The following is a 26,452-nucleotide window of genomic DNA, read 5'->3' as shown; positions in this document are numbered from 1 at the left end:
TTTGGAAGGGGCTAAATAAATTAATTGTAGTAATAATAATCATCCTTAAAGAAACACCGAGGTGAAGGACTTGTTGCTGCTATTTTTAAAGTACTTGCCAGGCAACCTGAGCACTCGACACATGTCTCTATTTGGTGAAGCTCCAAAATGGCTCATCCAGCCCCTCAGCAGTCTCAACATGCTTCTTTCAATCTAGATTGATCCTAGATTAAGGTTACCAGACGTCCCCATTTCCCAGGGACAGTCCCTGGATTTACAAATCAGTCCCCTGACAAAATCCATTGAATTTGAAAAGTGTTCCCGGATTCATTGATAAAAATCTGGTAACCTTATTCTAGATCCTGCTGTCCAGAAGGGTGGGTGGGGTTACTTGCCACACACTTGAAACCCCTCCCCTTGGTTAGGTTATTGCACCTATCTCTTACCACACCTGCCCCAGATCAAGGAAAAAGGAACTGGTGATTGTGCACCCACCCACAGCATATGCTGTTGGGCTGGTATGGATATAACCCCCCCCCCCCGGTTAGGACTGCCTCCATTTGCCACCACAGGTGCAAGATGTTCATGGCTGGTGTGGGGAGAAACCAAGGAAATGAGCACAGGAGATTGGTATTGGGTTGAATTAGGTCAGTTTTATTATTACAGATGTGAGTAGGCTTGGCTAAGGCACTGGGCATGTATCCAGCACCAAGCAGCCCGCGTGATGCCTGATAGGAACTCTGTGGGGTCAACTCTGTGCTGTAGACTCGCCCCCTACATGGATTGGAGTGCCGCAACCCAGCACAACCCACCATTGGGAGAGGTGTTTTGACCTATTGGTCGCCTTTAGCCCATGGGACTAAGGATCCAGCCCAATGCCTTATCTTCCAAAGTTGTGATAGTTGCTATGAAGTAGGTGAAAACTTGCAAGCCAGCCAATTTGCTTGCAGGAGAAAATTCCTTCCTGGCCCTGAATATGACAGCCAAGTAAACCCTAGCAAGATCCTTATGCCAACGTGCCTGTTCTCCCGCTGAGTGGGCCCCTAGCAGACTGGGTGGGTGGATAAAAAAATCTCTTGATGGTCAGCAAAGAAGGCAGATTGCACATGGTCACCCTCTTAAATATGGAAGGGGCAGCAGGGCCCTGCCCCCCTTCCCCCTGCCCCAGATATAGGCCCAGCATGGCTGAAGGAGGGTGGTGCCAAGTGACAATCTCATCCCCTGGCCATGTGGAAGATGGTCCCCCCAGGGACCAGCTGCAGCTGTGCTGTGCCATAAATGCTGCCCTCTCCCCATTCCCCAGGTGAGTGGGCACTGCCTTCAAAGGCAACACACTGTAAAGTAGAATCAGTCAGCAATGAGCTTTTATTTTCAAAATGAAACTAGTTTGCGAAAAAGCACTTTATCAGGGATATAAAGCGGGGACAGTCCAGACTGTGTGTGGGCTCAGTAGAAAGAGCAAGATATCAGTGTGCATTGAACACAGAATATAAAGTTGTGTGTGTGTGTGCACTTTCTGAAACAACCCACAGACCAAAATACAGCCAGGCTTTGAAATTCACATTTCTGAATTTTGCATTGCCATTCTCCAGCCAAGTAACTTGTACAGAAATGCGGTGAAATGTGCGTATGGATGCATGCATGCCTTAGTGAGCATACAAAAATGCAATATGTTTTGCTGGAAATTGCTTTACAAATGAAATGTGTATGTTAGCCAAAAATGCATACGGAAATGTGTATACTAGGATAAATTTGCACCAAAACGCCCTTGAATTTTCATGAAGACTTCTTATAACTAACTAACTAAATGTGGAAATGATAGTAACTAGAAAAATGAAACACTGAAATGGACAGATTCACCCAGTCCTACCATTGGCCATGCTGACTGGGGCTGATGGGCATCCATTGACAAAGTTTCCCCATCTTCTAGGTTGGAGTAACCAAAAACAAAATGCAAGAACTTGGGAGTCAGGATCACAGATCGCCAACATCACAACTTTCCTTCTTCGCTGCAATGGCCCTTGACTTTCCTCTGTGCAGATAAGCTCTGCTGACCGGTTCAGCTTGCCTTTCCTGCTTTTTTATCTCCCTCCTCTCACTCCTCTGCTTCAGCTTCTGCCACTGATTCTGGACTTCTCTCTACTGCAGAGCTTCCCAGCTCACTAAGCCCTGTTACCATTTCAGCTTCCGACACCTCATCTTCTCAGTCTGGTCCCTCTTCTCCCTCACCGTTGTCCCACCACCAATCCCCTCTGAGCTCTGAGCCCTATTTCCTTGGGGGTTCCCCAGCTAGGTCCCTCCCACCATTCCTCTGCGTCCAACCAGTCCATGATAGTAGACATGGTTTGAATTTGAATTTATTATTTCAGTCACAGACCAGTTCCAGCCCACATACAATATCAAGGAAGTCATAAAACATGATAGGGGTACATTTGAATTTGCAATTAGGTATAACAGGGACACTACAGTTAAAAATATATATAAATTAGAACTTAGTCACTAACATATAACCTAAAATTATCATTTAAGGCCTTAACCATTATGATAGCACAGCTTGTTCCCTAAGTTTTATGGCAAACGCACAGAATTTGGCTACCCTTAAATCAGTTCCCTGTAGCCTCAGTGATAGTGGCAGGCGACTTAAATGCTAGAATTGGCCAGTTTGACGATGCCTTATATGCTCACTTCCGCGAATCACCATCCATCTTAGAGGAAGCCCATTCTATACCAATCAGGCACTCAAAAGATGGTAGACATGGTTAGGATTGTGCTATGAATCAACACTTTCCAGCACTTGCAGTCGGTTCATTTTATTCACTAGACAGGGAAGGAAACAGAGATCACACTCAATAAGGGTCATGGGGGGACCTGTGACCCTTCAGTTGTTACTGGCCCACAATCCCAGGCCACTGGCCATGCTGCCTGGGGCTGATGGGAGCTGTACTGTGAAACACCCAGAGGGTATCAGGTTGAGGAAAGGCTGATCGATAGTAGCCGCCCTCACCATCTTGCAAGGCTCATCAATATCCCAGAGTTCAGATTGTGACATAAGGAGGAGGTGGCGTGCATGTTGTCTGTTTGAAAGAGAGTTGATTGATTTATCGTCTGATTTGCTAGTGATATTGAGTGATAAACACACACGCACAAAATCTCACCGTTTTAATAAAAATAAAAAGTCTGAAGTTCCACCGGGAACTGTTGAGCTGCTCCTCTCTCTCTCTCTCTCTCTCTCTCTCTCTCTCTCTCTCTCTCTCTCTCTCCTTCCTCCTCTCCAGGGAAACCTCCCCAGGCAAAGTCGCAGAGCTGGTGCCAAGGCTATGCAAAGCAGACTCATGCCTGGCTGGTGCCAGGCCAGCAAGGGAGGGAAGCAAGCTCCTCTCCCAGCATCTATTGCTGGGATCCAGCCCTGCTCATTGCACACACCACCCTTGGCATGTGCACACCAAGCTGGGGAGTGGGGTGGATCCAGTTAGGTAGGAAAACTGGGAGCGCTCCCTCCAAAAATCCTTAGCTGACCCCTCTTCCTGACAAAACTCCCTGGGCATAATCCTGTAGGAACGTCTCTTGCACAAACTCTGTCGAAATGGATCTGTTTAGATGGGACTTGCATTCAGGAAGGGTACAGAAGAAGGATTGTCCCCATGGACTTCACAAAATGCTAGGGTGCCTTTATTGTGGCATGGTGAGGATTTCCAGACCTGTTAAAGGTGCAAAGCTAAGTGAGCTTTGTTGCTGTTGTTTAGTCGTTTAGTCGTGTCCAACACTTCATGACCCCATGGACCAGAGCACGCCAGGCACTCCTGTCTTCCACTGCCTCCCGCAGTTTGGTCAAACTCATGCTGGTAGCTTCGAGAACACTGTCCAACCATGTCATCCTCTGTCGTCCCCTTCTCCTTGTGCCCTTCATCTTTCCCAACATCAGGGTCTTTTCCAGGGAGTCTTCTCTTCTCATGAGGTGGCCAAAGTATTGGAGCCTCAGCTTCAGGATCTGTCCTTCCAGTGAGCACTCAGGGCTGATTTCCTTAAGAATGGAGAGGTTTGATCTTCTTGCAGTCCATGGGACTCTCAAGAGTCTCCTCCAGCACCAGAATTCAAAAGCATCCATTCTTCGGCAATCAGCCTTCTTTATGGTCCAGTTCAAGTGAGCTTACTTGTAAGTAAATCCCATTGAGGTCTGTGGGACTTGGTTATGAGGCAACATGCTTAGGACTGCAGAAAAAATTGTCTTGAGCAAAGGTGCAAAGGAGAAATTAAAAACTGGCCATGGTAGGATCGTGGCTCAGTGATAGATCACATGCTTTGCATGCAGAAGGTCTTGGGTTCGATCCCTGGCTTCTCCAAGTAGGGTGGAGAAGGACTCTGAGGAGCTGCTACCAGTCAGTGCAGACAGTACTGAACTAGATAGGCCATTGGCCTGACTCTGGAAAAAGGAAGCTTCATGTTTTTCTAACTGCTCTGTTTGTTTGACTCAGTATTCAGTTTCCAAAAATAGCTTTTAAGCAGGTTATTTGAGACTGAAACTTATATTCCAGGCATGGAGGGAACAGCCTTCCACTGTATATTGATCCCTCCCGGTATTCAAAGGCATAATGTCTCCTAACACAGAAGATCCATTTAGCTCCTTGGGAACTCAATGCACATTAGCACTCAAATGACCAATACACAGATTTATTTATGTCTTTAATTTTCTGCAAATTTAGACTTGAGTGTTGGCACTACTTTCCCCGCTGTCATGCTGGTACAATTAATTTAGCAGATTTTTTTTTAATTAACTGCCAAATTAGGTCTCTCTCATACAAACACACATCATGCAGCTGTTTAAGAGGATTAATCATTTCTGCATCTGGCATTTTGGTCCAGATTTGGCCTGGCTTTCTCGGAACCCCGGGGGGCATTGAGCTGAGCTGGAAAAGACGAGAGATTCTCACTGAATGCAAATATTATCCTGGCGTTTATACCCATCTGGTAGCCTGGAGTCAGGCAAGACTGGACATTTCATGAAGCTTCTTGCTTTTCGCATCTCACAACAGAGGTGGGAGATTGCCTCAGCTGTAGATGCTGGTTCAAAAATGAATGCAGTGCTTAGAAGCATTCTAGGTACACATGTTTCCCTTGGGAAATCTTTGTTTTAGCTTAAAAGGAAAGCAGTGTTTTGCCCAAGACCCCAAATAAACTCTGTGGTGGTCCAAAAATAACTTTCTGTAGGGGCCAGTCAATTCTAAGAGTCCAGATACCTCAACACATGGAGAAGAAAGGATAGAAATATAGACTAGAATTAGTCAGTTTTACCTCTTTCCTCTTTACCTTCTGCAAGCTATGTCTTTCCATTTTGTCGTTGTTGTTGACAAATGACAAGTGATCAAATCAGTTTTCTTGAAGGTGAAGGGAGTGAGGGATGATGGGGGACAGCTTCTCAGGCCCTACAACTTAGAGTAGCTTCCCATAAAGTTCTGTTGCTTCAGATTGTCTTTCCCACTCCCCTACTCTGTTTTCAGCTGGGATTTAATCACACCTGCAAATTCAGGTTGCACAGTTTTAGGTGTTTGGGAGGTCTTGCGTAAGAAGCACGCCAGGTTGGACAGTTTGTGACAAGGAAAGGGATGGGTAAATGCCTTGGGAAGTATAGATAGCGTTCTATGCAATTTCATCCAACCTCTCCACAAATAAATTGGAAGGAATGCTAATTGAAATAGCCCCCATCATCTAATCTCCCTGAAAACAAATCAAGGTGCATGCTCAATAAACAGGTCACCTGGATGCACCCTGGGCTGACAAATAGGGGGCCAGGCAGCATTCTTCTGGAGTGGGCAGGTTTGGTCAAGCCATTTCTGGCTCCTGCCATAAGATCTGGCAATGGCCACTAATTTAGAGGACTTTTCGAAAGGGGGTCAGACCAAAAATTCATGGGAAATGGATCATTCAATGGCTACTAGTCATGATGGCATCGCCCAGGTTCAGAGGTCTATTGCCTTTGGTTGCTGCTTCTGGGCTCCTCACACACATCCATTTGGTCACTGGAAGAAGCAGGATGCTGAGCTAAATGGACCTTTAGTCTAATCCGTCTTCTTGCATTCTTAAGTTCTCCCACACAGTTGGAAAGAATAGAAGTGGTGGGGTTGCTTTTGGGTGTTTCAGTTGTTTCGTTTGTGTGTTTGTTGCCCTGGGCTCCTTTGGGAGAAAAGGCAGAATAAGTAACAGCAACAGATTATTGTTGTTGTTGTCGTTTATTAAGCTACCCTTCACCTTATGGTTCCAGAGCAGATTACAACATTACAACATAATATTGAGAAGCAACTCAAAATTACAGAAATAAGGTTATCAATAATAAGAAGAATTTTTAAATTTAATTTCTATAGCACCCTTCATCCGAGGATCGCAGGACAGTCTACAATATAAAAATGCAAAAAACAAAGAATATAGTAGCAAAGGAAAACAACAAACCCCCAACCACACACATTATATATCACAATGAAAATTTGATCTACACAATAAATAAAACAGAGCAACAACCACAACTGCAGTGACAAGATCCCCCCCCCCGCCGCCCCCCATCCATTTCAGTGAATGCTGAGCTTTGTGTTCTTTGCCCTCAAATGTGCCTTTTGGTATTGCGATCTGAATTACGGCAGGATCTAATCTGCTTCTTTGAGATGTCTACCCCCTTCCAAAGCTCTCTCGTTTCTGTCTGGGTGCTGCTCCCCGTCACCACCACTATTCAAACAGCAGCAGGAGTGATACACACTCATTTCCAACCACACATTTGGGGAGGGGGGGGACCACAGGGATGGAAAGGCAGCGCCATGCAATGTTTTGCCCCTTCATGACCAGTGCAGGACAGGGCACATCACCCACATAGTGTTAAGAGTGGTGCATGCTCTAGTTATCTCCCGCTTGGACTACAGTAATGTGCTCTACGTGGGGCTACCTTTGAAGGTGACCCAGAAACTACAACTAATCCAGAATGCGGCAGCTAGACTGGTGACTGGGGGCGGCCGCCGAGACCATATAACACCCGTCTTGAAAGACCTACATTGGCTCCCAGTACGTTTCCGAGCACAATTCAAAGTGTTAGTGCTGACCTTTAAAGCCCTAAACGGCCTCGGCCCAGTATACCTGAAGGAGTGTCTCCACCCCCATCGTTCTGATGATGCTCCACCAGCATCGTTCTGATTCTGAGGTCCAGCGCCGAGGGCCTTCTGGCGGTTCTCTCATTGCGAGAAGCAAAGCTACAGGGAACCAGGCAGAGGGCCTTCTCGGTAGTGGCGCCCGCCCTGTGGAACGCCCTCCCATCAGATGTCAAAGTGATAAACAACTACCTGACATTCAGAAGACATCTTAAGGCAGCCTTGTTCAGGGAAGTTTTTGATGTGTGACATTTTAATGTATTTTTGGTCTCTGTGGAAGCTGCCCAGAGTGGCTGGGGAAACCCAGCCAGATGGGCGGGGTACAAATAATAAATTATTATTATTATTATTATTATTATTATTATTATTATTATTATGCAAAGTTCTTCTGAGTGCATAACTATATATCTGCTCCCTTCACTTCCATCATAGTCCATGATAGAGTTCATGGTATGTACATGTTCATGCATTTGTTCCCTATATTCTTACTCTGCCTTATCAGTTAAGATCCCGCTGAGGCAGCTTCAGGCACGGTACCAGTTTTCTTTGGCATTTCAAAACGCTAGCAGGTGTGCCATGCCTCTTGGGGCATGCTGGGCCTCTGGGCGCAGCTCTGCGTGTGCAGCACTGGCCGCTGTTTGTTTGGGATCACTGATCCTCCCTGGAGACATTTGTGTACTTCCATGCATATGCAGCATATATGCAGCATATTCATAGGTCTATTGCTCCCATAGTCAATGTCATGTTTCTTTAACAGCTTGTTCACCTGGTTTTCTACCCATTGTTTTCTGCAAGGGCTCGTGCCCTGATAATCCAGCGAGGTGTTAATGGGAGTGCACCCTAGTCGGATCCCATTCATCTCAATACACTACTTACCCAGAGGCACATTCCCAGTCAATTGCACCAATTCTTTTTGCAATCTGCTTTGTGTTTCTACCATAGTGGTAGAATGCACATTTCTGCATGCAGGAAGGTCTCAGGTTCTACCAATGGCATATCCAGGAGACAGGAAAGGTAGATCTCCTCTAGAGTCCAGAGAGCTGTTACTAGTCACAGCAGACAATGCTGCACTAGAGCCATAAGTAGTCTGAAGAGGTCTACAGCAGCTTCCCATTGATGTTGTTTGTCAATGCAAAGTTTTGTTTACACAGTTGTTTTCAAAATGCTATCTGCCAGATTCAGTGAGTTGTGCAAAAGCCAGCTGTAAAAGCACCCTGATCGTAATCTTGCAGCCTCCCACCTTTTTTTTCACCCTCCTCTCCTTGTCTCCACTACCTTGCCCTGCTTGTTGGGTTTTGCTTGTTGAGTCTTGTCCTGGATCGATCTGATGGGGGCAGTGGCAGAGGGTTTTGGTATGCAGGTATTGGGGAAGGGCTGTTACGCCCAGGGACTAGAATATTCTGCAGACTAACAAAGAGACAACTTGGTTCATACCTTTGCCACCATCAGCTCCTGAGTCCATTGACAGGTGCTTCTGCTCCTTTCCACTGAAGCAGCCTTTTCCAAAACAGTGCCCTCCAGTTGTTTGGAACTCTATTTTGCATCAGCTCTGGTTTATGGGAGATGTAGCCCAAAACATCCAGAGGGCAATGTTTTGCAGAAGACTTCTCTGAAGGTTAGACCCTGGAATTTGAGTTGGGTCACCAAGCAACCCACCAGAGCAAACTGCCACAAAGACCATCACACCTACCTAATACTCTGTACCTTTTTGTGGATTTGAATTGATCAAGTTAAGTTAATCAATCTCCTTTATTAGTATAGAAAAAGTGCATCGTATATATGGATCAGAACACAACACAGTTAATGAAACATAGTAGCAGGTAAAAGGTAAAGGTAAAGGGACCCCGATCATTAGGTCCAGTCGTGGCCGACTCTGGGGTTGTGGCGCTCATCTTGCTTTATTGGCTGAAGGAGCTGGAGTACAGCTTCCGGGTCATGTAGCCAGCATGACTAAGCCGCTTCTGGAGAACCAGAGCAGCACACGGAAACGCTGTTTACCTTCCCGCCGGAGTGGTACCTATTTATCTACTTGCACTTTGATGTGCTTTCGAACTGCTATGTTGGCAGGAGCAGGGATCGAGCAACAGGAGCTCACCCCGTCATGGGGATTCAAACTGCCAACCTTCTGATCAGCAAGTCCTAGGCTCTGTGGTTTAACCCACAGCGCCACCCATGTCCCATAGTAGCAGGTACTTTAGGATACAACTGTCCAGACATAATGATGTATGAAAATGGCTCTTAGGACCTCTGGTGATGTGTTTCATAGGCAATGGCATCTCCAGGAGACTGGTTTCTCTTCAGATCGTATTGAACATATATTGGAAGCCAAACTTGGCTGAAAACCAGGATATGAATAAATGAAAATACATTAATGAAAACATTATGGTCTAGTACACATGAGACTTGAAACTTTCTTCTGTGTGGGGTAGGCGCAGCCCAGATTTTCACCTAATCTGCTTCCCTCTGTCATGTTATTATTATTATTTTTATTCTGGGGTTTTCAAAACATTGCTCATGTTTTCTAAGGCTGTTGGGAAGTAGAGCCCAACAACACTGGGCTGCAAGGATGGGCTGCAAGGATGATGTGGACTAACATTTTATACTGCTTTGATGATGTGGGGGAGGTTTGCATATACTTCTGTCAGTGCGCTATTCAGATTTTTATCTATTTCTTATTTTTAATGTGGTTTGAGTACATTGAATGGTTAACTGCCGTGTCACTGTGTCATTTCTCGGATGCAAAAACATACTATGAATATCAATAAATTAGATCATGTTTTCCCACTGAGGCTGGAGCAGTGAGTAGGGTGTTGGGTTCTGTCCTTTGGCAAGCCAGATTCACACCCCTCCTTCTCCTTAAAACCCATTTGGGCAAGTCCTTCGACAGCCGCTATCACCTCAGTGGAACTTACATAGCAGGTTTGTTGCATCAGTCCTTGAGATAAGAGTCATGGAGCATTTTGTTCCCCAGAGTGTTCTGCCAAAGGGATAAATAGTAATTAGTTTGGCATCTCCCAGTTAGGATGACCCATTTCATGTGTGAGAATGAGATTTCTTCAAAGATGATAAAAGGCAGAGGCAGATTTAGGGCAGTGCAAGCTCTACAGGGGCACTGGACACACAGCCAAGGTGGGCACCTTCTCAAAGCCCGTGCTTGTCCAGTTTCCAGAAGAGGGCATGAGGACTCATGCCTCCTTCTCAAAGCTGGGCAAGTGCATACCAGGTTTAGGGAAGGAGAAGGGAGGGCTCTAGGACTCTGCCAGAGCCTTATGGCTCATTCCCAAAGCCTGGTGCCTCACATAGGGTGGCATATTAACAAGGTCAACCCTTGTAAAGGGCCTCTGAAGATCTTGCACTGGAGGCTGGTGCGTTGGAGCAAATGGGGTGCTGTTCCCACCAACTTCAGCACCCCTTTTGTGGGAGATGTACAAACTGTAACAAGGCATGTTCTTGCTAGTTAGCGCGTAAAGGGGTTAAAACCATAGAGTCATATTGCTGATAGACAGAATCAGACCATATAAATGTGATTGGTAGAGAAGGCTCTGTGTGATGTCATTTCCCCTCCTCTCCTGGGAGGAAGAAGCAAAGAAATATTTCCTCCTCCTCCTCCTCCGCCTCCTCCTCCTCCTCCTCCTCCTCCTCCTCTCTTTCTCTCTCTCTTCAGCCAACCAGGCCTCTTCTTACTCCAGCATCAGGCACATGCCTGAAGCTGTTTTTGCTGTAAACACAAGTATTTGACCTGTATTTACTCTTAATGCTGCTGCTAAGGATGAATGCTTGACTGTGAGCAAAGTATATGTTTTAAACTTACTTTTCAGTATTCAGTATTCAAAAGGGGGAGATCAGCCCAATGGCAAAGTCTTGTGCTTTCATTTAAATTGTCTAAAATGGGACTAAAATGGGACTTAAGCTCTGCTCAGCCTTGTGCTTTTAAGTGCAAGTGTTAAGTGCAAGCGTTAAGTTGATCCTTTTTGTATGTTAACCCACACATGTGGGTCGGTAGAGGGATAAAATATAGTTAATATTGTCCCTCATCTACCTAATAAAACCCACCACCACCTGCCTGCCTTCTTACTTGCAACGAGTCCAAGGGGTGGCCCTGCCTGTCAGCTTCCTCTTCCTCAATCTCACTGTTGCCCTTTTACAACTCAGCAGGGAGGAAGATGAGGCTGAAATGAGAATTAGAGTTGGCTCTGTTGTTAGCTCTGGCGCCACCTACTGTTGGCCTCCCTGCCTTCCACCCTACCAGTTCTGATGGGCACCAGACACCACTGCACCTCAATGGCAGGAGGCAAAATGAGATGGGTCACCCTGCCATGGATACGCCACCAGCCACGCTGGATCCACCAAGCTCTCACCAGAAATATCTCTGACATCTCACTGGAAATGGACACCCATGTCAGTGCTGCTGCTTCTTCAGTGGAGGTGACAGGATGGGCAGAGCGCCCATGTGGTTGTTGGCTTGGGGGCTTCTGCTGCCCAAAGTGGCTGCTTCACCCTGCCTCATGGGGGGGGGGCAGGCAGCCCTGCGCAGCCCTAAAAGCTTTTTTTCTGGAAGGGTTTTTTTAAAAAAAAGCAATCAAACAAACAAGCAAATAGATAAATAAATGAGGTGCTTTAGATACCCAGGTCCTGAGCTGTGACAGGTTTTAGTAGATAAATGCATCCTTTAGCTGAGGACCTGTGCACTTGTTCTTTTGTTAAAGTAACAGTCTTGACTAATCTTACACCCTCTCTCCATCTCTCTCTCTCTCCCTCCCTTTTCATTTCATTTACAGGAAATGAACGAAATGGACTGGATTTCAGCAGACAGGTAAATGCCCTTCGTGCAGATGCATAGTGCCACATAGGCTTTGTTGATATTTTGTTTTTTCATGTGACCCAAATCTCAAAGGAGCATGGAAGAGAGGCGAGATGTTAATTGTGTGCTTTACATCTGAATTAGTACCTGTTGTCTATGTTCACAATACCGGCTTAAAATGCACTGCAGGCGTTGGACTCAATGTCCATTGGGGGGTCACTTTCAACTCTGTTATTCTATTAAATGGATCAAGGTATAGTGTGAATGTGGCCTTAGGCTTCATGGCATCCAAAGACCCTTCCAGCTCTTCAATCCCACGATTCCAAGCTTTCCACCCACAGAGAGCGAACGCCGGCCAAGCTTCGCTTCGCCATGTCTGGAGGGTAAACTAAGTTGATCCCAATCTAGGATTTTTTCCACCTGAGCATCTTTCAAGACGTGAGCAAGTTCATCAGACAGGAGTCTGGCTGGGATTCATCATCAATGAAGCTTTTGTTAACTTTCCTTCGGGTTGCCATCTCGGCATGTATCAATGCGTTGACTCATGCACAACTCGGAGATAAGCGGCTGTTTATTAGGAAACACACCTGCAAATGGCCATGACGCGTTTGACAGATGTTGTTAACAGGAAAGCATCTGCAGAGATACTCTTGATAAAGCCCAGGGCTAAAGTAAACCAGCAGAAGACCCATATGATTTATCTGTTGATGGGATGTGCCATTTCAGACTGCAGGTGGGGTTGAATGTTTCAGTAGTCCCTCCCAATTTTCCTTATAGATACAAAACCAGTACGCCAGTGGGCTCTTTCTAGAAGAGTGCTCCAGTGTCAAGGGTTAAGTCAAAGCCCAGTTACTATTTCTGCAGCAGGGTCCCTCTTTCTAGCACCTTAGAGCTGTCCAATCAGCATGAAGGGGGAGCTTTGGGGCCACTTTTCACTCTTTGTACTGATTGGAGCCAATCAAGGTGAAAGGAGATGAGTCAGCCACTGAGGATCGACTCCTAGGGTCACTCTGGAGAAGGTACGTGGGAGAAACACTGGGGAGGAGTTGCTTTGTATGCTCCAAGGCGAAGTATTTAAGAACACTGAATAGACATCAGTTTCAAGAGAATGGTGTGCAAGTTCTGTTACGTACACTTCACAGAAAACATAACTTAAGTCACTACCTGCTAAAGCTATCCCAGAGTACTCAACTCGCTGCTGGTACTGGCAACATTTGCAAAATGTATGAAGACATGACGAAAGCCTTTGGATGAACAGTCAGGAAAACTGCACTGCTAGAAACCTTGTCTGGAGAGATCAACACAGACAACAGCAAGCAGTTGAAGCAATGAACAGAGCACTATCAAGAACTGTACTAGCGGGAAAACATGGTCACTGACACAGCAGCTAGCAGCGTCCAGACTCTGCATGTCTGGGAAAGCTGGATATCCCTCCTTCCCTTGATGAGAACACCAGCAACTCCTAGGCATGTGGTAAAGACCAATATGAAGGTCTACCAGGCTTGTGTGTTGAGAGGGGAGCAACTTATACCTGCCAGAAGCAATGCCTCAATGCCTTCCATATGTGCAGGAAGATTTGGGGCATCACATGGCAGGATAAACAAAGATAAGCTCTCCCAAGCCCACATTCTCAGCATGCTCACACTTCTGTCTCAGCAACATCTATGCTGGCTTGGTCATGTCCACATGGCACACATGTCCAAGATGGCAGGATCCCCAAAGACATGCTCTGCAGGGAGCTGGCTTCGGGCACCAGGCCCATTGGCAGACCAACTCTACATTACGATGTCTGACAGCATTAACCTCAATATGGGAATCCCTTGCAGATGACTGTACTGCCTGGAGACAGCAGTGACTAAAGGAGGAATGATCACTGGGAGGAACGCAGAGAGAAGAAACACCATGGTGCATCTGAATCAGCACAACTGGCCACTTTCATCTGCCCCAGCTGCAACCAAACATGTCTCTCCTGTATTGGTCTGTACAGCCACAGTAGGCACTGTAATTCTCCCATGGTTTGACTTTACCCCTGAAGGCACACTCTTCCATTGTTTGCCGAGACAGACAGATGCCAACCACAATGCAGAAATTGGAAAAACAAAGATTGAGGATAATGTGAAATTGAAATGGACAGATTTCATAGAATCACAGAATTGTAATGTTGAAAAGGACCACAAGGGTCATTTAGTTCAATCCTTCCTTACCTGAGTGATTCTACATCAGGGACATTGTTTAGGGTTGCCATACGTTCAGAATTTCCTGGACATACCTGGAATACTGCTGTGGGAATCAGTGTCCAGGAGTAAATCAGCAAAATATCCAGGAAAATCCATCTGTATGGCAACACATGACGTTGTTGCTGATTTTCTTTAAAACTAGCTCAAAAAGTCTTCTCTTTGTTGCGATTTCCCCAAAAAAGCTCAACAACTTTGGACAAAACTTTTGAAATACGACATTGTTAGAAATTTTAGAAATTCTAGCAAGAATTTTTAAATGGCAGCTCATAACTACTTACTGCTGCTGCCGGCAGCCCCCTCAAATCTGGCAGGGGGTATCCTGCGGGGTGGGGAGGGGGCACTGAGATGCCTGATCCAGGAGGGTCATTGGGAGAGAAAGTGAAAGAATTTTTTTTTGTTCTTCCTCTCCCCACACACAATGCTATAACCAGGGATCAGCCAATGAAGCAGATTGTCAGTAGATTCAGGACACACTGGAAAAAAAACACTAGTTCATCCAAGATGTATTATTTATTTGCAGGATCTGTCGTCATAAACTGTGGCTATTGCCATGGCCTTAGAGAACCTTTGAAGCAGATTAGAGAAATTAGCATGCACACAAAAGGTTTGGCCTGCCAATGGCTACCATTGGCAGTGATGGCTATATGGAGTCCTTGTGCTGAGACACAGTGTACCCATGAATACCTCTTGTTTCAGGGAAACAACAGAGGATGGCCACTGCCTTTGTGTCTGGTTTCCTGGAGGTCTTTGATTGACTACTGTGGAAAAGGGATGCTGGATTTGATGAGCCTTTTTGATCCAGCAGGGCTGTTCTGACACAAATTATATTTATTTATTTTTTCCATTTCCACCCCACCTTTTCCTCTGAGGAGCTCATGGTGGCATATATGGTACTCCTCTTCCTGGTTTAATCCCTACAACAACCCTGTGAGGTAGGTTAGGCAGAGAGCTGTTGCAATGTCGTTTGTGAGCCTGTTTTCCATCATGGCATGTTCTGGGAAGGAAGTGTAAAGGGTGGCGGAAGGGCTGAGATCACCCTCGCTCTGCAAGCAGAGAGGAGGAAATCTAGCAAGCGGTTGCCTGAAACCTTGCTCTTCCGCATTGTCAGTCCTGGGAGCGATTTGCAGATAGAAAGAGAGGCAGATCTGTCATTTGTCGCAAAGGTTGAAAGGAAGCACCAATTTTCTGGGAGGTTCTTCCCAGCAGTCCTAAGAAGATGGTGAAGAATTTGCATGCTGTAGAACCAAAATAAAGGTGTGGCCATGGGGGGAGGAGAGAGGGGGGGCAGGCAGGCCACTGCAGGTATCTGCTGCAACAGATGTAAACAAGTAGCAGTGCATTCTCTCCAGATGAAGGCGGTATAGATGTAAATGGGGAGATGAGTTTTTTGAGTGTGGGAGCAGCCCATCAGGGCAGGGAACCAGGTGCTCAGCAAACAGGTCTCACTGTGTGAATGCTTTATTTTTATTTTTATTATTTTAATATAGCCTGAAACTCCCCGGGGGTTTGCTCCATTTGCCTTAGGCTGTTTTCATTTTGTGGAGCTGGGGCTAAGAACCAGGCTGCTTATGCCAGAGAGTCATCCTGCATTGTGCCAAATACATTCTCTGATGCTGCTTGCCAGCTGCTTCCCTGCAATTCCAGGGTTTAGCTGGGGCCATGGGTGGCCTCAGCTGGGACCAAATCGAGAGCAGGGCATCTCCAGGCATCCAGGCTGGACTGTGGGTTTGAGGTGAACCAAGAGCTAGCAGTCAGGGCAAAAGTGTGTGTCAGAGCTGAAACAAAAGGCAGGACTGAGCAGCAAGCCAGAAATCAGGACTGAGGGATACAAGAGCATCCCAGAGCTCAGGAAACCTTCTTACAGTCTTTACTGTCTGTTAGAATCCAGTTGTCAGTCAGGTTATTCCAAGCCCTGAGGGTACTACACTGTCTAGGCAGGTGCTGTAACCTTCAGTTTGGTGGCTCATCACACATAAAACAGTTACATAGAGAACCAAAGTGTTTCGGCCCAAACTTGACTCCCCAGCCAGAGTTCCCCTCTGTAGTCAGTTGCTGGCACAGCTGCAGTTTGAGATGGAGAGTAGAGTTTTGTGGAGGAGAAACTAAACAAGATGGCTCTGCTCTGCCTCTACAGACAGAGGCAGTAATGCTTCTGAATAACTTCAGAAGGGAAGAGAGCTCTTGCATTTGGGTCCTCCTTGCATCTCATTGGCCACTGTGAGAACAGTGATGTCTGCAGGGTTGGTAGAGCTTGCGCTGTCCATGCCGGGCAATGTTGAGCAGAAAAAATGATGGCGCAGTGCCTCCTTTGAGCAAGATGATGTGCTTGCTGCAGTACTGTAAGAGAAAATGTCCACAGTCTGGTCATTGGCACTGAGTTACATTTCCTGGAAATCTCTGCTTCTTTCTCTCTCCTTTTTAAGACCAAGTTCCTAGCCCTCAGGACAGAAAATGTATGAGTGAAAGGGCAAGAGCAAAGAATGCCTGCCGAAAGCTTGGGAAAACAAAGAGATGGCTGGATAAGATTATAAGTGGCTGGAAGCTTCAGTGCCCCAGTAGCTCCTAGCTCTTCCCCAAGGCTAGCAAAACCAGCATATGTTATGCAAAATAGAGAAAAATGCAGAACAAATGCATGCAAATTTGTGTCCTTTAAAGGAGATTAGGCATATCATGGACATCTTTCAGCAGCTGTTAGTCATGATGAGGTCTGGATGGAGCTGACATGCTCAGAGGTAGTGTACTTTGGAATAACAACACCTGCTTCTGTGCTTCCAAAGGCATCTGATGGGTCACCACGGAAAGCAGGAAGCTGGACTGGACTGAGTCTCCTTTAGATCCAGCAGGGCTTTTATAAAGTTGCATGCAGGGCTTTTATAAAGTTGCATTCTCAAACGATGCAAATCGGTTACACTTCCATTAGTTACACCGGTTGCAGAATCCGCAGAATCCTCTCCTCCTCCCGTCCTGTTGCAATCCCTCGGTGCAGAATTTGAATAGATAGCAGGGCACTTAGTTAGGTGATCAGGGTGCTCTGACTTCTTTCTCTGGCTGAGCCAAAAGTGGAGGCCTTCCAAAAAACAGGCTTTGTAAGGCAGAGCTGATACCATTCCTGTCTCCTGACATGCATTTCCCAGCCTCCACCGCAAGGCTCTCACTCCTTTGAACCCCTTTGAAGGTGCTAAGTACTAAGCTTGTGTGCATTTAATTAATCTTCTCCAATACGAGCCAGCTGTGAGCCAACCGATTTTTAATTTGGTGAGCTCTGGGCTTGTTGCCCTCAAGGGTTTTTCTGAGGCTTGTTTGCTTTTTGTCATCTTCTGTTGTGTTCCGTTGGCTGCTGCATCAGATCTCCCTCTTATTTCTTTCTGCCTGGTCCCAGTTTCACTCTGCCCTTCCAGGGCCTCATCTCACAAGAACATCAGATGAGCCCTGATCCATCAGGCCAATGGCCTACCTATTCCAGAATCCTCTTTCCCACAGTAGCCAATCTGATCGCTTCCAGAAGCTCAGAGAAAGGGTAGGAAGGCAACAGCCTTCCCTTATTGTTTGCTCATAAGAGCACAGCTGGAGCAGGCCAGAAGCCCATCTGCCCCAGTGTCCTGTTCTGACAACTGGATGCTCCAATGGGAAAGGACATGCATCCCACCTGTATCACACAATAGGGTTGCCAGCTCAAGAACATCCAAGACCCTGAAATTTCAGAGCCCGCACCTGAGACCTAGTGATGGCCCCTGGTGATGGCACAAGGGGCAAGCCCCAGTGTTGTCCTTAAACATGACACATCCAGCATATCAAAAAATCATAGAGTTGGAAGGTACCCCAAGGCTCATGCAATGCAGGAATCACAGCTAAGGAACCCCTGACAGGTGGCCACCCAAACCCTGTTTGAAAACCTCCAATGAAGGAGACTCCACCACCTTGCAGGGCGGTCCATTACACTGTCTGGCAGCTCTTACTGTCAGAAAGTTCTTCCAGGTGTTTAGTCAGAATCTCCTTTCTTGGCATTGGAATCCCTTGGTTCAGGTTCTATCCTCTCGAGCAATAGAAAACAAACTTGCTCCACCTTCCATGTGACAACCCTTGAGATATTTGAAGATGGCCATCGTATCACCTCTCAGTCTTCTCTTCTCCAGGGGAAACAGACCCAACTCCCCCAACCATTCCTCATAAGGCTTGGTTTCTAGACCCTCAATAATCTCGGTTGCCCCCCTTCTGTGCACATTCCAGCTTGTCAATATCCTTCTTTAACTGTGGTGCCCAGTTTATTCAAATTAAAAAAACACACCTCAATGTCTAAAAAATGAGCAAATGCATAATTGGTTGCAGATTAAGTTAGAAACCTTACCTAAAGGGGATGTTCCCAGGTCCAGGGGAAGTGAGGGGATCACAACTTCTTACCTGCTTAGGGAAGCTGGGTATGGTAGATGCTCTTGCCCACCTGCAGATTCGAGGAGAAAGGTATCAAAGGCTACTAGCCGTGATGACTATGCTTTCTTGGCAGGTGTCAGCTAAAAAAGAAAAGGGCCACCAAGTCCCGCTGGCTACGTTATCTAACTAATCTAAATCCAGTTTGATGGTGTCACTGTACTACATAGCCAGTTCATATTGGCTGTGTGACAACATCACAAAGCCAACTCAGAGTGAGGGCAGTATTTCATGGGCTTATTCTGAGTAGAACATCATTTTCAGACTGCTCTGCAGGTCCTCTGAATTATCACCAAAACTGGGTGAGGCAAACTGGGTCATTTCACCTCAGCCTCAGTTTTTAACGGTTGTTGGGCTACAGGAGTAACAAGTTGCCTTTCTCAGTAGCGTAGTTGGGGGGGGGGCGGTCTGCACTGGGCGGCAGCTTCCAGAGGGCTGTCCAACCACAGGTTGGTGTATGGCTTACAGGGTGCAGTCATCAGTGGGCCACCCTTAAATGGGCCCAGCATTGCCAGAAAAAGCAGCATGGGCACAGCCAGGAGGTGGGGTGGCTCGCCCCTGCCCCCTTGGGCGACTTGCCCCCACCCCCATGGGTGGCTACGCTGCTGGCCTTTCTTACTCCTGATCTTTTGGTTTTTGTTTATGTTTCTACTTTACCATCTGGTCGGTTGTGCATGTCAATACATGCAGGGATGGTACTTGAAAAGCTATTATTACTGGCGAGCAATGGTCATTGTATTACATCTCTACATAGGATGGCTTTCCTGGGGTTGGAGGGGGGGACATAAAAGGTGGGAAGGTTATGTGTGCGCATAAGAATCTGCACTCCCCTCCTTGCCAGAGTTTCCCAGCGTGACTTTGATCAAGCGGCTTGGACATAGCATCTCTTAAAGCTAAAGGGACCACTGACCGTTAGGTCCAGTCGCGGATGACTCTGGGGTTGCAGCGCTCATCTCGCTTTACTGGCCGAGGGAGCCAGCGTACAACTTCCAGGTCATGTGGCCAGCATGACTAAGCCGCTTCTCGCGAACCAGAGCAGTGCACGGAAACGCCGTTTACCTTCCCGCCAGAACGGTACCTATTTATCTACTTGCACTTTGATGTGCTTTTCAACTGCTAGGTTGGCAGGAGCTGGGACCGAGCAATGGGAGCTCACCCCGTCACGGGGATTTGAACCGCTGACCTTCTGATCAGAAAGTCCTAGGCTCTGTGGTTTAACCCACAGCGCCACCCGCGTCCCTTTTTAGCATCTCTTAAGTCATGCCAAATTGCCCTTCCGTTCTCTGAGCAGCTGCATAAGAACATAAGATGAGCCTCCTAGATCAGGACAGTGGTACCTCGGGTTAAGAACTTAATTCATTCTGGAGGTCCGTTCTTAACCTGGAACTGTTCTTAACCTGAAGCACCACTTTAGCTAATGGGGCCTCCAGCTGCTGCTGAGCGATTTCTGTTCTCATCCTGAAGCAAACCTGAGATACTATTTCTGGGTTAGCGGAGTCTGTACCCTGAAGCGTCTGTAACCCAAGGTACCACTGTATTCCATTCTCACAGTAGCTGACCAGATAGATGCCTGGGGGAACCTGCAAATTGGACATGAGCCCAACATCACTCTGCTCACCTGCCATTCCCGGTGACTGCCATTCAGAGGCACGATGCTGGAGGCATGAGAGTGGATGTAGAATGTAGACATCATGGCAAGATAGAAATGATGTTTGCAGAAACCCATGAATAACTGATGGGAGCAGGGTGGGTTCCATGTTTCTTCCCACCCCCCAGAAAAGCAGGATAAATTTTATCCTGAAGAGGCAGTGTTGTGTGCATGTTTGAATTGTGCTGTAGATTCCAATCTGTGCTGTGTCCATGAAGGATCTAGATTTATTTAGGCTGTTGCACAGAGTGCAGGCTAGGGACAGAGGAGATGATTTGATTCAAATTTGGGTTTTTTATTTTTGAAATTTTATTTGCAATATTGATATTACATACATACAAAAAGGAATACAGTTATACAAATAATACAAATTACCTTAACTAACGTACCAAAAAATGAATAATAAAAAGAAAAATGCAAAAAATAAAAGGGGGGAGGGAGGAGGGAGAGAAAATAAAAATATCGAGAGAGAAGAAAAAAGATGGACTTCCTTCAATTCCTATAATCTCATATCTTTGGTTGTCTGTAACCATTTTAAACTTTGTGGAGAGACAATTTGTTTACCTGTGGAGTTTTTAATCTGGACTAAGCCAATTGTAATTTGGGGAACCTACCTTCTTCATATAATTTATAAAGATGAAACTAACAGAAAGTAAGGTAAAGTGTGCAGAAAAAATCCATATAAGTCATCGGAATTATATTAGGGGGAAATGCCTTACCAAAAAAAATAAAATGTGTCTATTAGGGAAAATTGCATAAAAGCATATGTATATTTGGAGCAATTTGCACTAAAACACTGGTGGGTTTTCAAGACAAACGTTTGTAGTTTGTTTGTTTTTTGGGTTATTTTTTTAAAAGAAAACTGATGTAGAAATTTGGAGAACTGAACTTTAGACTGATGTTGGCATTCGTCTGTCTTGGGAGACAATGGAAGAGTGTGTCTTCAGGGATAAGTCAAACTGTTGGAGAGTTACAGCACCTGCTATGGCTATAGAGACTGATACAGAAAGTACATGTTCTATATTTCTGGTGGGACAGATGACGTCAGCTTGGTTTTGCTGCTAGAGGTATACCATATGACAGTGAAAAATTCAGAGAAACCGAAATTTACCGAGTCACACATCCTTAGCCCTGGGAAAGGATAGTTTGAGGGCCTACCAGTTGCCAAATCAGCCTTATCTAGTTCTTTATTATTAATCTGCAGCTGAACAAGCATATCAGATATTTGCTGGATGCTAATATTATTGCTCACTTGCTCTGCCTGGTCAGTTCCCATATGTGGGCGTAAGACTGAATTTCCCATTGACCCAGAAGTGGAATAATTTCTTTATGGCATGTGATTTGGCTGGCTAGCATGAGTCATCTCAATATATATTTTTCCCCCTCTGTCAACAAACCCCTTTCCCCAAGAGTGTTTGCTTTCTGCTTGTGGTGCATGAATTTCTGGAGTGTGCAAGCTGATCAGAAGCTCATCTTCTCTGGTTTATCTTGGCATTTTGAATGAGAATTGGAATAAGAAGCACCTGGCTGCTGGAACAGCCCTAATAATGTGCACAAAAATGCATATACTAGGGTAAAATGTGCACAAAATTGCATATACAGTCATACCTCGGGTTGAACTTGCTTCAGGTTGAGCGCTTTTGGGTTGCGCTCCGCGGCGACCCGGAAGTAACGGAACGCGTTACTTCCAGGTTTTGCCACTCGCGCATGCGCAAATGCTCGAAATGATGTCACGCGCATGCACAGAAGCAGCGAATTGCGACCTGTGCAGGCGCAGATGCAGGTTGCATTTGCTTCTGGGTGCGAATGGGGCTCCAGAACGGATCCCATTAGTATCCAGAGGTACCACTGTAAATCATGAAAAGAACATGTAAAACGAATTCTATTAAGGGGAAATACCTGACTAAAAGGGATGCGGGTGGCACTGTGGGTTAAACCACAGAGCCTAGGACTTGCCGATCAGAAGGTCGGCGGTTCGAATCCCCACAACGGGGTAAGCTCCCATTGCTCAGTCCCTGCTCCTGCCGACTTAGCAGTTCGAAAGCACGTCAAAGTGCAAGTAGATAAACAGGTACCGCTCCGGTGGGAAGGTAAACGGCGTTTCCGTGTGCTGCTCTGGTTCGCCAGAAGCGGCTTAGTCATGCTGGCCACATGACCCGGAAGCTGTACGCCGGCTCCCTCGGCCAATAAAGCGAGATGAGCACCTAATGGTCAGGCGTCGCTTTACCTTTACCTGACCAAAAATATGTATATTAGGGGAAATCTAATCCAGTATCCTGCTCTCAAAGTGGCTAACAAAAGACCAGACCTCTCCTGGGAAGCCCACAATCAAGAGGTGAACCCAACAGCCCTCTCCCCACTTGTGATGCCCAGCAACCAACATTCAGAGACATGCAGCCTCTGAAGTAGAAAGGAGGGGATGCTGAGTGTGCCATGTGGCCCAGATCCCACAAATGGAGTGTGGGAGCTCTCCAGCAAACAGCCTAAGGCTGCAGGGTGGAGGGAGGCCACAAAATAGCCGTTGCCGTTTCCAAGAACTTTTTGGGAGAATTTCATCAGTCCTCGAGACATTAAGCAAGAGGAGCTGGCCTCCTGTTTATGAGAAAGACTTGTAAGTGAGACATTCGAGTTGGTTTGACAGGGCCAGAGGCACCTGACTATCTCCGCCCGCATCTCTGTCCCTCCCACCGGAGCCCCGCTGATGTGCTGTTATTCATTCATCTCATTCCTGTGGGGCTCGGCCTCAGCACTGCTGTGTCTGCAGGATGTCTTCATGAAGCAGCTTTGTGCCAAAAGTTTATAGATCAGTTACAAAACAGAGGGTTGTTTTTTCTTCTTCTCGTGATCATTATTAGACGTAATCGTCCTCCTATCCTTTCCTTTGCCCTTATAGGTAAGGGAAAAGCTGGAGCGAGTAATTACAGGCAGGTTGGGAGATGTTCCTTCTTCATCACTCTCCTGTCTTGTGAAATGTTTATGAAACACCTCCAAACGGGTTATGCAAGTGAGCTTTGATCATTTTCCATCACCCACCATTTGTTGTTCAAGTTTTGTTTTTGTTTAGTTGGTTTTTTTTCCTCATCAGCCTTGAAACGAGATACCCATCGATCATGTGCCAAGGTGACCCCGGAAACTGGATTAGGCTTCTGCAGAGCAACCAAACATGTGATCTGCTGTTGCCCGTTCATTTCCCACAAAGGCCATGTCACCTGTTGGGTTATAGATCCCAAAGTCAGATCTTTTAACAGGTGCTTTTGGGTCTGCATACATGCAGGAGAATAATATTGGGGATGAAACTGACAAACAGGCAGCGCTGCTTTCAGATGCAGATGATGGATTCCAGATTTGAATCCACACAAAAAAGAGCTTCCTGCAAGCAGAAATCCAGCACAACATAAAGAAAGGTTGTGATTAGCTGTGATCCCTGCATTACAGGGGGTCAGACGAGATTAGCCTTTGGGTCCCTTTCAGCTGTACAGTTCTATGCTTCTGTGATTCTAGGTTTTATCCCAGCAGCATACTCATTGTGCTGATTTTCTACAGGCAATGAGTTTTGGGCATCCAAAAATATGCACTCTGAAGCATTACAAGCCCATTCTGCCAATTTGCTGCATTTGTTTCTTAGGCTTGTGTTCCTCCATTCCTCAAAGGACTGCAACTAGCTCTTCTCTCTCCTCAATTTTTTTCCTTTGTAACAACCCTGTGAGGTAGGTTAGGCTGAGAGACAGTAATTCACCCAGTTAGCTTTGCAGCTGTGGGGAGTGAATTTGAACTTGGTTCTTCCAAGTACTGGTCTAACTGCTGTACCACACTAGCTCTGTACTAAGAAACAGGATGAGGGGGCTAGAAAGGAGGAGCACATTTTTGGATGCTCCTTTATATAAAAATCTTCCTCCAAGTAAAAACAAAACAATGCACGTCTAAGACAATATTGTTATGAATTTGTGGGGTGCCTGGATTCCCCCTTCTAATTTCTGGATGCCAGACACTATGCTACTGGTCTTCCCATGTCCAAGCCAGCCTAAATGGCCATGTCCTTTAAGCAAACAAAGACAGGATGGAAGCCACCAACAAGGCAAAGAATGCAGAGCCCTGTCCTGTCCTGAGCTGAGAGATAGCTAGCGGGAGACAAAAGATAGAATTGCAGGAGAGAGGGGCAGAACTGGAGTGGGTGGTGATGCAAGTTGAAGGAGAGTTGGTTGCATTTGGCAAGTTGTTTGCAGGATGGAAAAAGGAGGGCCAGAGCACCATGGGGGCTGGCAGTGTTGCATCCAACATTGCAGCCATGAGAGAGACTGAACCCGCTTTCAGTACAATGCTCTGAACTCCTCCAGAGTTAAGGCTGCAGTTGTGTGTAAATAAACCATATATCGTAAAGACACCACAGTCTCTGTGGCAGTCTTACACGAATCCGGTAACCCCTGGAATCTCTCACACAGCTGTACTCTGTGTTTCTGATCTGCCACTCAGTAAGACCAACTTGTTAAAACCCATCTGGCTTTGGGAAAAGTTTGCTTCCTGCACCTGCACATATTACTTCCTTTTAAATGATTTATAGATCTCCAGTTTGTCAGTGGGGGTGAATCTATTGACTACAAAGGCTGGGAATATTCTTTTTTACAAAGTTATCATTTTAAAGTTGCTTTGCATATTGATTTGCAACCATCCATCAGCACTGAGGACTCCAGTCCTGACAATGTTCTCCAGACTGAATGGAGGTGTCTACTTAAAAAGCGAAAATGACAGAAAAAGGAATCGCAGTAAAGTACCGTATTTTTTGCACCATAACACTCACTTTTTTCCTCCTAGAAAGTAAGGGGAAATGTCTGTGCGTGTTATGGAGGAAATGCCTACGGGTGGCATGCCTACGGATTTTCCTCCTCTAAAAACTACGTGCGTGTTGGTCGGGTGCGTGTTATAGAGCGAAAAATACGGTAAACCCACAGGGGTTTTCAACCAGTGTGCCATGACACCCTGGGGTGCCTTGAATGGTGGTGAGGGGTGCTGTGGGCAACACTGGCCTCTGTCCACCAACCCTTGCTGTTGGGAATGGACAGGCAAGTAGAAGGCAGGCAGGCAGGCAGGTGCTGCACTAGCTTTTCTTGTGCTTGTTGTGTGCAAAGCTTGCCTGGGAGCAGAGTGCCCAATGCTGAAGGGGAGCCTTTCCGCCATGCAGGGCTGGCAGCACTGCCACTGCTGCCACTGCTGCTTCCCAAGGTAAGGTGCTGGCCTCACGTTCACCTTTGGCCAGTCTCTGTTGGGCCACTAAGGCTGGGGGCATCCTCTTCCCAGGCCCCTGTGGGGCAGAGTGAGGAGGCACCTCTCTCTGGGGCAGGGGGTCGCAGCTCAGAGGTGGGAGCGGCGGCTGCCTGGAGGACTCCCAAGGAGAGGAGGCTGAGGGAACACTCCACAAGGGAGGGTGTTCGAAAAAGGGTGAGAGGCTGCCAGCTCTGCAGGCAAGGGGTGAAATCACTGGGCTCCTGAGCCCCAGAGGGGTGCCACAGAAAGAATGCAGTTGGTTAAGGAGCCAGGGACTCAAAAAGGTTGAAAACCTATGGCCTACCAGAATGTATAGGCAGCAGGCAGCTTAGCAGATGAACAGAGGAAAACTTGAATGCACCTCGTTATATAGTAATGCCAGCCTCTGGCAAGATTGTAAGTGGGTGGGTGGGGGTGGATTCTGAAATTTGAAAATATCTGACTGCTTCATCCTTTCTCATTTCTGAAAGCTTCTTTTTAAGAAACATCTTAGCCCAAGGTAACCAGCAGAAGACATCCTAGCAGAATCTAAGATGAGGGGTTATCCAGTGCAATGAAACAAGAAAGGGAGAAAATTAACAACAATTAACACCTGAGTCAAAGATTCCCAAACAGATTAGCCGACATCAAGCAACTGTAAAAGTTTTTTATGGAAAGGGAAATGAAAAGAGAGGCAATTAGCTTAATAGCAACCCAAATTTTCATAATATTTTCTGTGGTTAATAAGCACAACTCGAGCGATGAGCTTGCAAAGTGCAAATTTTGCTTTCCTATGCGGGTAACAAACTCCTGTAAATGCTTCTGGCTTAGTTCACCTAAAAATAACCCCTCTGAGATGGGTCAGTTTAAAAACATGAGCCAAAGTTTTGCTACACGCCAAGCAGATATTCTTAAAACCACAACTCTGTAACTTGCACAATGGATCTTTCCTCTGTACATGCACCTCACTGTCCCTTCCCAAATATCCCCATAAGTGTTG

The 26,452-nt window shown here is 46.3% G+C and overlaps 1 protein-coding gene across 2 annotated transcripts in view; it reads left to right on the top strand.

Annotated features, from left to right (window-relative positions):
• The window catches only part of POU2F3 (POU class 2 homeobox 3), a 92,999-nt gene that overhangs the window by 27,978 nt on the left and 38,569 nt on the right, over positions 1-26,452 (top strand). For both annotated transcript variants that reach the window (XM_083588899.1, XM_083588897.1), the window contains one exon: positions 11,882-11,916. In XM_083588899.1, the coding sequence (XP_083445025.1) occupies positions 11,882-11,916 (35 nt within the window). The remainder of the gene's footprint in view (positions 1-11,881; positions 11,917-26,452) is intronic.

The sequence above is a fragment of the Podarcis filfolensis genome, assembly GCF_964270895.1.
Source record: "Podarcis filfolensis genome assembly, chromosome: 15".
Taxonomy (NCBI): Eukaryota; Metazoa; Chordata; class Lepidosauria; order Squamata; family Lacertidae; genus Podarcis; species Podarcis filfolensis.
This window is presented reverse-complemented; position numbering and strand designations above follow the sequence as displayed.